The sequence below is a fragment of the Mobula birostris genome, chromosome 10, assembly GCF_030028105.1.
Source record: "Mobula birostris isolate sMobBir1 chromosome 10, sMobBir1.hap1, whole genome shotgun sequence".
Classification (NCBI taxonomy): domain Eukaryota; kingdom Metazoa; phylum Chordata; class Chondrichthyes; order Myliobatiformes; family Myliobatidae; genus Mobula; species Mobula birostris.
The window spans coordinates 65,123,377-65,137,527 of NC_092379.1; the positions used below are offsets into that span (position 1 = coordinate 65,123,377).

Consider the following 14,151-nt stretch of genomic DNA (forward strand, 5'->3'; position numbering starts at 1 on the left):
GGTTCTCCCCTATCCACTCTACTAGTTACATCCTCAAAAAATTCTATGAGATTCGTCAGACATGATTTTCCTTTCACAAATCCATGCTGACTTTGTCCGAACATTTCACCGCTTTCCAAATGTGCTGTTATCACATCCTTGATAACTGACTCCAGCAGTTTCCCCACCACCAACGTTAGGCTAACCGGTCTATAATTCCCCGGTTTCTCTCTCCCTCCTTTTTTTAAAAAGTGGGGTTACATTAGCCACCCTCCAATCCTCAGGAACTAGTCCAGAATCTAACGAGTTTTGAAAAATTATCGCTAATGCATCCACTATTTCTTGGGCTACTTCCTTAAGCACTCTGGGATGCAGACCATCTGGCCCTGGGGATTTATCTGCCTTTAATCCCTTCAATTTACCTAACACCACTTCCCTGCTAACATGTATTTCGCTCAGTTCCTCCATCTCACTGGACCCTCTGTCCCCTACTATTTCTGGAAGATTATTTATGTCCTCCTTAGTGAAGACAGAACCAAAGTAATTATTCAATTGGTCTGTCATGTCCTTGCTCCCCATAATTAATTCACCTGTTTCTGGCTGTAGGGGACCTACATTTGTCTTTTCCAGTCTTTTCCTTTTTACATATCTATAAAAGCTTTTACAGTCAGTTTTTATGTTCCCTGCCAGTTTTCTCTCATAATCTTTTTTCCCCTTCCTAATTAAGCCCTTTGTCCTCCTCTGCTGAACTCTGAATTTCACCCAGTCCTCAGGTGAGCCACTTTCTCTGGCTAATTTGTATGCTTCTTCTTTGGAATTGATACTATCCCTAATTTCTCTTGTCAGCCACGGGTGCACTACCTTCCTTGATTTATTCTTTTGCCAAACTGGGATGAACAATTGTTGTAGTTCATCCATGCAATCTTTAAATGCTTGCCATTGCATATCCACCGTCAATCCTTTAAGTGTCATTTGCCAGTCTATCTTAGCTAATTCACGTCTTATACCTTCAAAGTTACCCCTCTTTAAGTTCAGAACCTTTGTTTCTGAATTAACTCTGTCACTCTCCATCTTAATGAAGAATTCCACCATATTATGGTCACTCTTACCCAAGGGGCCTCTCACGAAAAGATTGCTAACTAACCCTTTCTCATTGCTCAAAACCCAGTCCAGAATAGCCTGCTCTCTAGTTGGTTCCTCGACATGTTGGTTCAAAAAACCATCCCGCATACATTCCAAGAAATCCTCCTCCTCAGCACCTTTACCAATTTGGTTCACCCAATCTACATGTAGATTGAAGTCACCTATTATAACTGCTGTTCCTTTATTGCACACATTTCTAATTTCCTGTTTAATACCATCTCCGACCTCACTACTACTGTTAGGTGGCCCGTACACAACTCTCACCAGAGTCTTCTGCCCCTTAGTGTTACGCAGCTCTACCCATATCGATTCCACATCTTCCCAGCTGATGTCCTTCCTTTCTATTGCGTTAATCTCTTCTTTAACCAGCAACGCCACCCCACCTCCCCTTCCTTCATGTCTATCGCTCCTGAATATTGAATATCCCTGAACGTTGAGCTCCCATCCTTGGTCACCCTGGAGCCTTGTCTCTGTGATCCCAACTATATCATAATCATTAATAACAATCTGCACTTTCAATTCATCCACCTTATTACGAATGCTCCTTGCATTGACACACAAAGCCTTCAGGAGCTCTTTTACAACTCTCTTAGCCCTTATACAATTATGTTGAAAATTGGCCCTTTTTAATGCTTGCCCTGGATTTGTTGGCCTGCCACTTTTACTTTTCTCCTTAGTACTTTTTGCTTCTACCCTCACTTTACACCCCTCTGTCTCTCTACACTGGTTCCCATCCCCCTGTTGTGAACTAACCTCCTCACGCCTAGCCTCTTTAATTTGATTCCCACCCCCCAACCATTCTGGTTTAAAGTCACCTCAGTGGCCCTCGCTAATCTCTCTGCCAGGATATTGGTCCCCCTAGGATTCAAGTGTAACCCGTCCTTTTTGTACAGGTCACACCTGCGCCAAAAGAGGCCCCAAAGATCCAAAAACTTGAATCCCTGCCCCCTGCTCCAATCCCTCAGCCACGCATTTATCCTCCACCTCATCGCATTCCTACTCACACTGTCGCGTGGCACAGGCAGTAATCCCGAGATTACTACCTTTGCGATCCTTTTTCTCAACTCCCTTCCTAGCTCCCTATATTCTCCTTTCATGACCTCATCCCTTTTCCTACCTATGTCATTGGTACCTATATGTACCACGACCTCTGGCTCCTCACCCTCCCACTTCAGGATATCTTGGACACGATCAGAAATATCCCTGGCACCCTGGCACCAGGGAGGCAAACTACCATCCGGGTCTCTGGACTGCGTCCACAGAATCGCCTATCTGACCCCCTTACTATCGAGTCCCCTATCATAACTGCCCTCTTCTTCCTTTCTGTACCCTTCTGAGCTACAGGGCCAGACTCTGTGCCGGAGGCACGGCCACTGTCACTTCCCCCGGGTAAGCTGTCCCCCCCAACAATACTCAAACAGGAGTACCTATTGTTAAGGGGCACAGCTATTCTGTGGGAATTAATCTATTTTTATGCATTTTAAGAACTGACTGGAATACTGTGAGACACTACTTATCAATAATCCATTTTAAAAAATTCTTTCACCAGAAACAGTTGTAACAACCTTACTTGAGCAGTTCCCAAAGTTTCTGCAATCGAAACATCATAAGGTGACAAGTGGAATTTGCCTGGTGTTTTATTTCCTCGGCCTTATATTTGTAACAGAGGTATGATGTTCTATTATCGTTATATTTCCATGTATTGCTGGTTATCACTTGTGAGTTTTCATAGAAGTAATAAGGAAGAACCTAGATGCGTTATATTTCTATTTGTTTAATGAGCAGAATGATGTCTGACCCAGCCTTCCACTTGATGGGGTCAGGTCAAAGAGATGAACTTCATCTGCATTGTCATTTTGTGAATCAGTTTTATACTGTAGTCACTTTAAATCTCTTACTCTGATTCACTTAGTCCTCAAGTCCATCTCTGTTCATCCATCAAACTCGCTCAGTTGTTAGACACTTGCAACACATGCCCCTACATCTCCTCTCTCACTACCATTCAGGGCCTCAGTCTGTCCTTTCAGTTGAGGCAACACTTCACTTGCGAGTCTGTTGGGGTCATCTACACTACCCCTGCTTCCGGTGCAGCCTCCTGTATATCGGTGAGACCTGACATAAATTGGAGAATCACTTTACGGAGCCCCTTCACTTTATCCACCACAAAAGGCGGGATTTCCCAGTGGCCACACATTTCAATTTACTTCTCATTTCCATTCTGACATGTCAGTCCGTGGCTTCATCTATTGCCATGACGACGCCACACTCAAGCTAGAGGAGCAATATCTCATATTGTGTCTACGTAGCCTCCAATCTGATGGCGTGAACATCAATTTCGCCAACTTCAGGTAATTTTTACCACATCTATCCTTTTCCATTTCCCATTTTGCCCATCACCTCCTTTTTTTTATTATTATTACCCAGTACTCATGGTTTTTAAACCCATCAATTCTTGCAGTTTCTGCCATTTTTAATTCAACTGCCTTTCATTATGCAAAGAAAATTTTACTCAACCATTTTGCTGCACTTCAATAGGTAAGTAGCGATCTTGGGTTTGTTTTAAAAATACCTTGTCACCACTGTTAGGCTTTGTAAACTCCAAAACATGAAACCACTTGCAAGAAAAAGATAGGCACCCAAGAAAACAGGTGTTGTTTCATTTTTTGTTACTTTAAGCAAGGCATGTGCATATCACAAGGTAGTGTCATGACGTACACAATTTATGTCATTTTATCTATAACCGTAATGAATTATTTAAACAAACGAGTGCTTAATCAATCACTATATTTACAATATTACTCAAATACTGCTGAAATATTAAATACAAAACATTACCATACGTGGGATGATGCAACCAGTCTGTATACTCTTCACTGTGCATCTATAGAAGCTTGTCATATTTTTAGATGCCATGCCAAATCTGTGCAAACTTCTAAGAAAGTAGAGGCACTACTATACCTTTTTTGCAATGGCACTTATGTGCTAGACCCAGGACAGATCCTCTGAAGAGATAACATCAATGAATTTGAAGTTGCTGACCCTCCTCCTCTGATTCCCTGATGGGAACTTCCTCATAAACCTTTGGTCTCCTCCTCCTGCGGTCAATTAACAGGTCTTTGGTTTCGCTAACATTGAGTGAAAGGTTGTCATTGTATCATTCAGCCAGATTTTTAGTCTCTGTCCTATATGTTGAATCATCCCCACCTTTATTTGGCTAACACCGGTGGCATCATCAGAAAATATAAATACGGCATTGGAGCCATATAAATCCCATCTTTTAAAATTGTCTCTGGTATTTTCTCTGCTACTGATGTAAGACATTGCTTATCACCTCCTGGCTTCTTAGTTCATTCCCACTATCCCCCTCCCTCACCAGCTTCTCAAGCTCTCCTTACATGAATCCACCTATCACAAACCAGATCTTGCTCTGCCTCTCCCCCAGCTTTTTATTGTTATGATATGCACCCAACAGCGCCATCTTCCAGGGGTTAGACACTCCGACTCTCCAGAATATGGAAAGCTAGCAAGGTTCCTTTAAAGATTCAGACCCGCCCCACTAATTGCTGGACACTTTTGCTGCCAGGATTTTAATATTTAAGGACCACCTGAACTGAGGTTCGGTGCTTAATCATCAGCTCTACTTTAGAATATCATCTGGCATTCAGTTTAGAACCATGTCCTCTTCTCAGTCTCGAATTGTGTCTTGATTCTATTCTCGGATACTCCAGCATTTGAGTCCTTACCAACCTCGCCTAGGGCTTTTGTCACAGTATGACTGAGCCTAACATGGACCCACTGTGGTATTAGAGCTTCTCATCAACTGCGGCCAGCTACAGAGAGAAAATTTCTAGAAAGAGTTGGAGATATGCAACCTCCAGGTCACCATGCATCAACTATCGCAAGGAGGAAGTTTAATCACTCAGGTGAGTCTGTCAATCATTCTGCAGAGTCAGTCCATCTTCCAACCCCAGAGAGATTTGGCCATGACCTGGATTCTTGCCTACGTTTCCTCACTCAGTGTTCATTGGTGTTTGAATTTCTGCTGTCCTGGTTCCCTCTGAGAGGTGGCCTTCATGATCTCTCTCCTGACCGGGAAAGCCCTGGCCTGGGCCACTGTGCATTGGGAGCAGAGGGCAGAGATCTGGTCTGATTTGGAGGAACTCATGAATGCCATGAAGAGGATGTTCCATCATCCTTCTGAAGCCTACAGAACCACGGACGGTCTGAAGAAGGTGCATCAGGGTAGTCGGTCAGCAGCCAACTATGCTTTTGAGTCATGGACTTTGGCCAAGAAGTTTAGCTGGAATGGGGAGGCCTTGGCCCCTCTTTACCACCACGGCCTCCAAGGCGAATTAATGGACACCCTTGCCTTTACAGAGCCAGTGGAGGACTTAGAGGCTCTGACTGACCAGTCTATGCACTTGAATAACCATCTGACAGATGAAAGTGGGACTACCTCAAGAAGTCGAAGAGGGCTAGCCCAAGCCTGGCTTCAATACATTACAGTTTCACTTTCCAACCTTCTGCATGAGACCCTGTCGAACCAATGCAAATCAGCTACATAAGACTCTCTGCTAATGACAGGTTGAGGTTGCTGCTACAACTGTAGGGAGGCAAGTCTTGTGCACCTGAATGTCTGAAACTGCAGCTGTCAGGAGAACTAAAAAGACCATTCTGTGTCAGGAGAACTGTGATGGTAGCGGTTGGTACTGGTAACCTACAAATTCTGGTGTCACGCTGAAGATAATCACCTGGGGTTAAAAAAAAGATAAGAGGTGATTGCCTTTGTGGACTCTAGGGCAGGCTGGGAATTTCCTGAACTTGGGGACAACTCATTAGCTCAACATACTTCTGCAAAAGTTGAGACAGCATATGACCACAACTGCCCTGGACGGTCTGTGTAGATCCTGCAGCAGACATCGGTTCTGCGAATGAGGATAGGGAAATATGCGGAGGACATTTGTTTCCAAGTAATTAATTCTGCTCACGTACTCCGATTGTCAAGCACCTTTGGATGTCCAAGCATAACCCTTCTGTGAACTGGGAAGAAGGGAGAATCATTGCATGGTCGAGTCTTTGCAAGACAGAATGTTTTTAGTTTGGTGTTCTGACCCCTGGACTCTCTCAAGACCAGCGATCAATGAGGAGTAGACTTTTGCTCAGGGTAAACAGAACCCTTTTGGAGATCCAGTCCTGCCTGCGAGGGCAGGCAAGCTGGCTCCAGTCAACAACACTGTGAAGGTCCTGACCATCTAGTTGGGGGTGCGCTGGAACTGGAGAGAGAGGGTCTCTAGTTCAGGAGCAAGCCAAAGATCCTCCCAAGGAGGTATCCAAGAATTTTGGAGCCCTAGCAACTACGGGAACCAGTTGCCAGGTCCCACCTAAGTGAAAGACTTCAAAATGTAGACCCTTGGAGCTTAGTCCCAGGAGGACAAAGCTATTCATAGCACCTCATCTGAGAATACGGATGAGTTAGGTATGAACTCTGATGTGGACTCTGTTGTCAGGAGCCTCTAGTGAATCTATGGAAGAAACTCTGAGGTCTGACAAATTAACCCCGCTACCAAAGGAACCTCAGGAGTAGTCTTTGGAGAGATGTTTGGGGGTAGTTGCAACACCTAAGCTGGTCCAAATCCCTTCCATCTACCTGCTAGGATTTTGAAGAGGTCTTTAGCATGGGTAAGGCCTCAGTTCTTCCACTGCATTGACCCTATGACTGTGTAAAAGATCTACTGCCTGGTACTTGTCATCCGCGAGGTGTCAGGCCCTGAGAGAAGTGCAATGGAGGAGTACATAATCGAAGGTCTTCCCATGGGATTTATTCAGCCTTCCACCTCACCAGCTGGTGCAGGTTTCTTGTTTGTACAGAAAGAGGACAGAAGTCTATAGCCTGTGGAGGGCTGAATCGCATACTGGCCAAGAATCATTGCTCCCTTCCAATCATTAACACTGCCTTCAGGGTTCTCCAAGGGGCAAGAGTATTCTCAAAGCTAGACTTGTGGAGTGCGTAAAATTTGGATTGCAGAAAGGAGAGTGACTAGTGGATGACTGCAGTCAACACACTGACAGGGCAGTATGAGTTCTTGGTCATGACCTTCCACCTTGATAATGCACCAGCAGTTTCTCAGACCTTCATACATGATGTGCTCCAGGATTCTCTCCATAATTACACCTTCGTCTACTTGGATGACATCCTCATTTTCTGAAAGGTCAAGGGGGAGCATATTGCTCACATCTTAGATATCTTAAAGAGGCTTCTAGGTCATGGACTTTATGTTAAACTGGAGAAATCTGAATTTCACGTGACCTCAGTGTCATTTTTGGATTGTATCATCCCTAATGGCAATCTCAAAATGGACCCTAAGACACAGCAGTCAGAGATTGGCTACAGCCATCCAATATGAAACATGTCCAGCAATTTGAAAGCTTGAGCATATAGACATTAAGAAAGTGGATGTACTGTCGCTTTTGGAAAGCATCAAGTTGGATATGTCTCTGGGACCAGTCGAGATGTACTCCAGGCTACTGTGAGAAGCGAGGGAGGAGATTGCTGAGCCTCTGGCAATGATCTTTGCTTCATCAATGGGGACGGGGGAGCTTCCGGAGGATTGGAGGGTTGTAAATGTTGTTCCCTTATTCAAGAAAGGGAGTAGAGATAGCCCAGGAAATTACAGACCAGTGAATCTTACTTCAGTGGTTGGTAATTTGATGGAAAAGATCTGAGAAGCAGGATTTATGAACAGTTGGAGAGGCATAATATGATTAGGAATCGTCAGCATGGCTTTGTCAAAGGCAGGTCAAGCCTTACGACCCTGATTGAAATTTTTGAGGATGTGACTAAACACATTGATGAAGGTAGAGCAGTAGATGTAGTGTATGTGGATTTCAGCAAGGCATTTGGCAAGGTAACCCATGCAAGGCTTATTGAGAAAGTAAGGAGGCATGGGATCCAAGGGGACCTTGCTTTGTGGATCCAGAAGGCAAAGACTGGTTGTAGACGGGTCATATTCTGCACTGAGGTTGGTGACCAGTGGTGTGCCTTGGGGATCTGTTCTGGGACCCCTGATCTTTGTAATTTTTATAAATGACCTGTATGAGGAAGTGGAGGGATGGATTTGTAAATTTGCTGATGACACAAAGGTTGGGGGTGTTGTGGATAGTGTGGAGGGCTGTCAGAGGTTACAGTGGGACATTGATAGAATGCAAAGCTGGGCTGAAAAGTGGCAGATGGAGTTCAACCCAGGTAAGTGTGAGGTGGTTCGTTTTGGTAGGTCAAATATGATGGCAGAATATAGTATTAATGGTAAGACTCTTGGCAGTGTTGAGGATCAGAGGGATCTTGGGGTCCGAGTCCATAGGACACTCAAAGCTGCTGTGCAGGTTAACTGTGTGGTTAAGAAGGCATACTTTTTCTTGCTTAGTAGGGTTTTTTTTTAATCACCAAAATTTTTTCAATCTTTAAAATAATGTTTTTTTTCTTGATGTACTCATTTTAATTTTGGATAATAATAATAATAATAATAATAATAATAGAAAAAAGAAAGAAGGCATATGATGCATTGGCTTTCATCAATTGTGAGATTGAGTTTAGGAGCTGAGAGGTAATGTTGCAGCTATATAGGATCCTGGTCAGACTCCACTTGGAGTACCGTGCTCAGTTTTGGTTGGCTCACTATAGTAAGGATGTGGAAACCATAGAACGGATGCAGAGGAGATTTACAAGGATGTTCCCTGGATTGGGGAGCGTGCCTTATGAGAATAGGTTGAGTGAACTCAGCCTTTTTTTCTTGGAGTGACAGAGGATGAGAGATGACCTGATAGAGGTGTATAAGGTGATGAGAGGCATTGATTGTGTGGATAGTCAGAGGCTTTTTCCCAGGGCTGAAATGGCTAGCACGAGAGGGCAGTTTTAAGGTGCTTGGAAGCAGGTACAGAGGAGATGTCAGGGGTAAGTTTTTTACACAGAGAGTGGTGAGTGTGTGGAATGGGCTGCTGGCGACCATGGTGGAGGCGGATACGATTGGGTCTTTTAAGAGACTCTTGGACAGGTACGTGGAGCTCAGAAAAATAGAGGGCTATGGGTAACCCCAGGTAATTTCTAAGGTAAGGACATGTTCGGCACAGCTTTGTGGGCTGAAGGGCCTGTATTATGCTGTAGGTTTTCTATGTTTCTATCTTTTCTCTTTCTTTCTAGTCCTGGTGAAGAATCTCAAACTAAAACATCAGCAATCCATCTGCTAAGACACCTGAAACTTCCTCCTTCATAATACTTCTGGCTGCATAGCAGTTAGTGCAATTGCTTTACAGTACTAACAATCACCAATCAGAGTTTGGTTCCCACCACTGTCTGTCTTAATATTTATGGCATAATTATACCCGCTGTCATAACACTTATGGTTGAGTAGCAGTTAGTGCAATTGCATTACGGTGCCAGGGATCACCAATTGGGGTTCAATTCTCACTGCTGTCTGTCTGTACATTCTCCATGCAACTATATGGGTTTCCTCCAACATTTCAAGGACGTATAGTCAGGAATAGTAAATTGTGGGTATGTTATGTTGGCATCGGCAGTTTGGTGATACTTCAAGGCTGTCACTGGCACAATCCATGCTGATTTGATTTGATACAAGCAACACTTTACTCTTACATTTTGATGTACATGTGATAAATAATATCTAATCTTTAATCTTACTTGCATGGTCTAGACATTCAACATTTCCCTCTGTGAGTTCACTTTCCTTCATTTCTTTTTTCCTTGGAAAGTGCACGTGAGGAGTATTCATTTAGTAAACTTGTTTGCAGCCCCTGACTGCACACATACTGTAGGTTACTCTTTTGTTCCTTAAGAGGATCCTTTCTTTCCATAGTTACCCTCCTGGTCCCTGATATTCTTAAAGAATGGCTTAGGATTCGCCTTACATATACCTTCCAATCGTATTTCTTGATTTCTTTTTTCCTCCGATTTTGCTTTTTAAATACTCCTCTATAGACTCTATGTTCCTGGAGGGATTTGATGATTGTAATTGCCTCTACTTGTCTAATGTTTCCCGTGTTACCTTCATAACATTTGTAATTCAATGTTCCTTAAACTTACTATTGTTTCCTTTTCCTCTGACTGGAAGAAACTGTCCCTGAACTCTTGATATCTACCCTTTAAATGGCTTATGCTTACGAGATATTATTTTACCTGCTAGCATGTGCTCCCAATCTACTTTCACCAGTTCCTTTACTGCAATATCAAAATTGCACCTTAGGACCTTAACCTGAGGACCAACTTTTATGTTTCCATAACTACATAAAAACTTATAAAACTGTAATCACCTTCTGCGACAACTCCACCGGCTTGCCTGTTTTCACTTCTTTAAGATGAAGTCAATTACAGCCACCACCAGGCCCAAGGATAGCTTCTATCCTGCTGTTATAAGACTCTTCAACAGTTAAAGATCATCTCTTGACCTTTCAGTTTACCTCACTATTCCCTGTACTGCACTTTCTCTAACTGTAAAACTGTTTTCTGCATTCCTTTAATGCTCTGCCTTTATACCGTAAGCCACCCTCATGCTGTAGCAAACATCCTTTCATTCTTATTTTTGATATTTTGCCAAAAAGGGGGGGCTAGAAGCACCAAAAATAAATGACTGAAACGCTTTGCAAGATGAAGAAATGCCGTAAAAATTAGACAGTTTCATTTTTCATTAATGCCTTATTTGAATGCTGGGTGTGATGATTTTCTGATATAAATTTTCTCTCTCCATTTAATGAAAGGCTGGAGTTTACTGGTTAAATTTAATTGACTATTTCTGTACTGGATGGATTCTTGTTACAGTCGCCCTGATGGAACTCATTGCACTCAGCTGGATTTATGGTAAGCATAACATGAAAAGCACTAAAACTAAGTCAGATCGTTTAATCACTGTTAGCACTTGGATTTTTAGAAGGAATGAAACAAATTAATTGTTACATGACATAGTAAGTTCTTTTTAACTAAACGGGGTCAGTAAAGAAAGTTCTCCGTAATTGTCACAGTTCTTCTACTTTATTTCACAGCTATTCTGCCTTTTGCATCTTTCAGTCTTGATGCCTTATTCTAGCTGAACTGATGGCATTGACTGCTAAATAAATTTTGCAGCAGCTCCTGCTATTTTTTGATGAGTATGACAACAAAAGGCTAACACTTTAGGGTGGAAAGGTAGCGTGGCAATTACTGTAATACTATTACAGAGGCAGCAATCACCGATTGGCTTTCCATTCCCTCCACTGTTTGTAAAGAGTTTGTATTTCCCCATGATCACATAGGTTTCCTCCAGATGCTTCAGTATTCTCCTGCATTCCAATGATATATGGTTAGGGTGAGTCAGTTGTGGGCATGCTATATTACTGCCAGAAATGTGGCAACACTTGCAGGCTGCCCTGCACAATCCTTGCTGATTTTGACACAGATGGCACATTTCACAGTATGTTTCGAAGTACATGTGACAAAGCTAATCTTTTAAAATTTTTGAACAGAAGTGACATTAGTCTACGATCCTTTCAATGGTGGTGGAGGTTCAATGGATACATCCTCATGATCCTTCATCTGCCACCTGTCAGTTCTCCCAGTTATGATTGTTACCAGGATCTACTCCTTAGTAATAATGATCAGAGGCATAGGGACAATCTGAGATTACCAACAATTACCTTTATTGTCTAAACTAACAAGCACTTGAATTCATACACTAAGTACTTGTGTGCACATCCATTAGGTTTCCCTGACTATCCTGAATAGTCAAAGATCAGAAAAGTTAACACCAGTAAAAAGGAATCTATGCTGGCCATGCGCTTCTCACGGTCCCGCTCTAATCTCCAAATGTCTGTGTGGTACTCCACATCTGCGATGTTCAATCTCTAGAGAGTTATTTTACTTTTGCAATTAAAGCATTTGGTTTTATATTCACTCCTTACCAATTCAAATGTTACATTTGGATGTTATTGGCTATGGGTCACCTGACTGACCTATAACACCTTCTCATTGACTCTGGTCCAAGCCAACATCCATTTATTGCCCTTCTACTGCAAGTGACAGCTGGTAAGATATAGTTCTTTGTTTTTTGACTCTGGTTCAAACGAATCAGACTAGGCCACTCAGATACTGTACCAAGATAGCAGAAACTCCTTGTGTCCACATTCAATTGCTCTGATTAGATTATCCCAGAGCAATATTCAGTTCTCAAACAGTTCACAAGATGGAGGTCTCAGAGCAGCTTCACAAAATGCCAGCCTCCTTTAAGCACATGGCAAGAAGAAAGACAATTGGTTTGTCTGCTTCCACTGTCCTTGATTCATTCAAGTTCACTGATTTGTAGACTGTAGTTGTTTCTTGACAATATGATGAAGATGGAATTACAAGGTAGGCTCATCTTTGGAGCTTTGTCTGACTGCCTAGAATAACTTTCTATTCTCCAACTTTAGATATTACATTAATTGTGCACCCTTCCATATTCTGATACCTGGAATGCAGTTCAGCTCAGTTTGGATCTGAAACTTCAGCTTTTCTCAGAAAGAGCTCCTTTTGGATTTTGTGGATTCTACATAACATTTCTGGTAACCAGGTTAATGACAGCATTACTAGCTAACCTACAAAAACGTTCTGAGATATTGTTACTGACCCCTTTTCTGTTCTTAATACATGATAACTGTACAAATGGCTGCATCAAAGACCAGAGGAGTAAATTCATCATCATCTCTGCTATTCTTTTGTTCACAGGGATAAACAGGTTTATTAATGACATTGAGACAATGATTGGGAGGAAAACTCGGCTCTTCTGGCTGTGGTGGAGAGTGTGTTGGCTTTTCATTGCTCCAGGTTTGCTGGCTGTAAGGAAATATTGCGCTTTTATTGATTTAAACTAAAAACAATCCATCTACAGATCAGGTGTCATTAAATCTCTTTCTTCTTATGTCCATCTTTTGTTACAGGCCATCTTATTCTGGTCGTTAGCAACATTTTCCAGACCTACATATAGATCTGTTGAGTACCCACAATGGGCAATAGTCCTTGGTTGGTGCATACTAATTTTCTGTATTATGTGGATCCCCATTATTGCCATCATTAGAGTTATTCAAGCCGAGGGCTCCAGTTTTTGCCAGGTAATGAAGGAGTTAACCACAAATAACAGAATTTTAATGAATTTTCCCCATTGCTCCCACTGTACCATTGATGGTGGAATATTATTAAAATAGAAAAATATACAAAAGAAATATTGCTAGGCATAGAAAAGTTTTTAGAAAAAGTGCAGATGCTGGACATCTGTAATAAAGAAGAGAATATGCTGTAAATGTAGGTCAACCTTTATAGAGAGAAACAGATAATATTTCAGATAGTGACATATAAAATAGGAGCAGGAGTTGGCCATCTGGCCCATCGAGCCTGCTCCACCATTCAATAAGATCATGGCTGATCTGGCCATGGACTCATCTCCACCTACCTGCCTTTTCCCCATAACCCTTAATTCCCCTACTAGGCAAAAATCTGTCCAATCTTAAATAAATTTACTGAGGTAGTCTCCACTGCTTCACTGGGTAGAGAATTTTATAGGTTCCTGTGGAAAAAGCAGTTCCTCCTCATCTCCATCCTAAATTTACTCCCACGAATCTTGAGGCTATCTCCCCTAGTTTTAGTCTCACCCACCAGTGGAAATAGCTTTTCTGCCTCTATCCTATCTATCCCATTCATAATTTTATATGTTTCTATAAGATCTCCTCTCAATCTTCCAAATTCCAGTGAGTACAGTCCCAGGCGACTCAATCTCACCTCACAGTTTAACCCCCTCATCTCTGGAATTAACCTGGTGAGCCTCCTCGGCACTGCTTCCAAAGCCAGTATATCCTTCCTGAATTAAGGAGACCAGAACTGCATGCAATACTCCAAATGCAGCCTCACCATACCCTTTACATTTGCAGCATAACCTCCCTGCTCCTAAATTCAATTCCTCTAGCAATGAAGGCCAACATTCCATTTGCCTTCTTGACAGCCTGCTGCACCTGCAAACC

The 14,151-nt window shown here is 42.4% G+C and overlaps 1 protein-coding gene across 6 annotated transcripts in view; it reads left to right on the top strand.

Annotated features, from left to right (window-relative positions):
* LOC140204075 (sodium- and chloride-dependent neutral and basic amino acid transporter B(0+)-like) overlaps positions 1-14,151 on the top strand; it is a 120,273-nt gene that overhangs the window by 72,301 nt on the left and 33,821 nt on the right. For 5 of the 6 annotated variants that reach the window (XR_011887515.1, XM_072270375.1, XM_072270372.1 and 2 more), the window contains 4 exons: positions 2,672-2,790; positions 10,888-10,987; positions 12,866-12,975; positions 13,078-13,248. Coding sequence is in view for 5 of the 6 variants with exons in the window: in XM_072270375.1 (XP_072126476.1) it covers positions 2,672-2,790; positions 10,888-10,987; positions 12,866-12,975; positions 13,078-13,248 (500 nt within the window). In the remaining variant the exon portion in view is untranslated. The remainder of the gene's footprint in view (positions 1-2,671; positions 2,791-10,887; positions 10,988-12,865; positions 12,976-13,077; positions 13,249-14,151) is intronic. The other variant, XM_072270377.1, reaches the window with a different exon arrangement.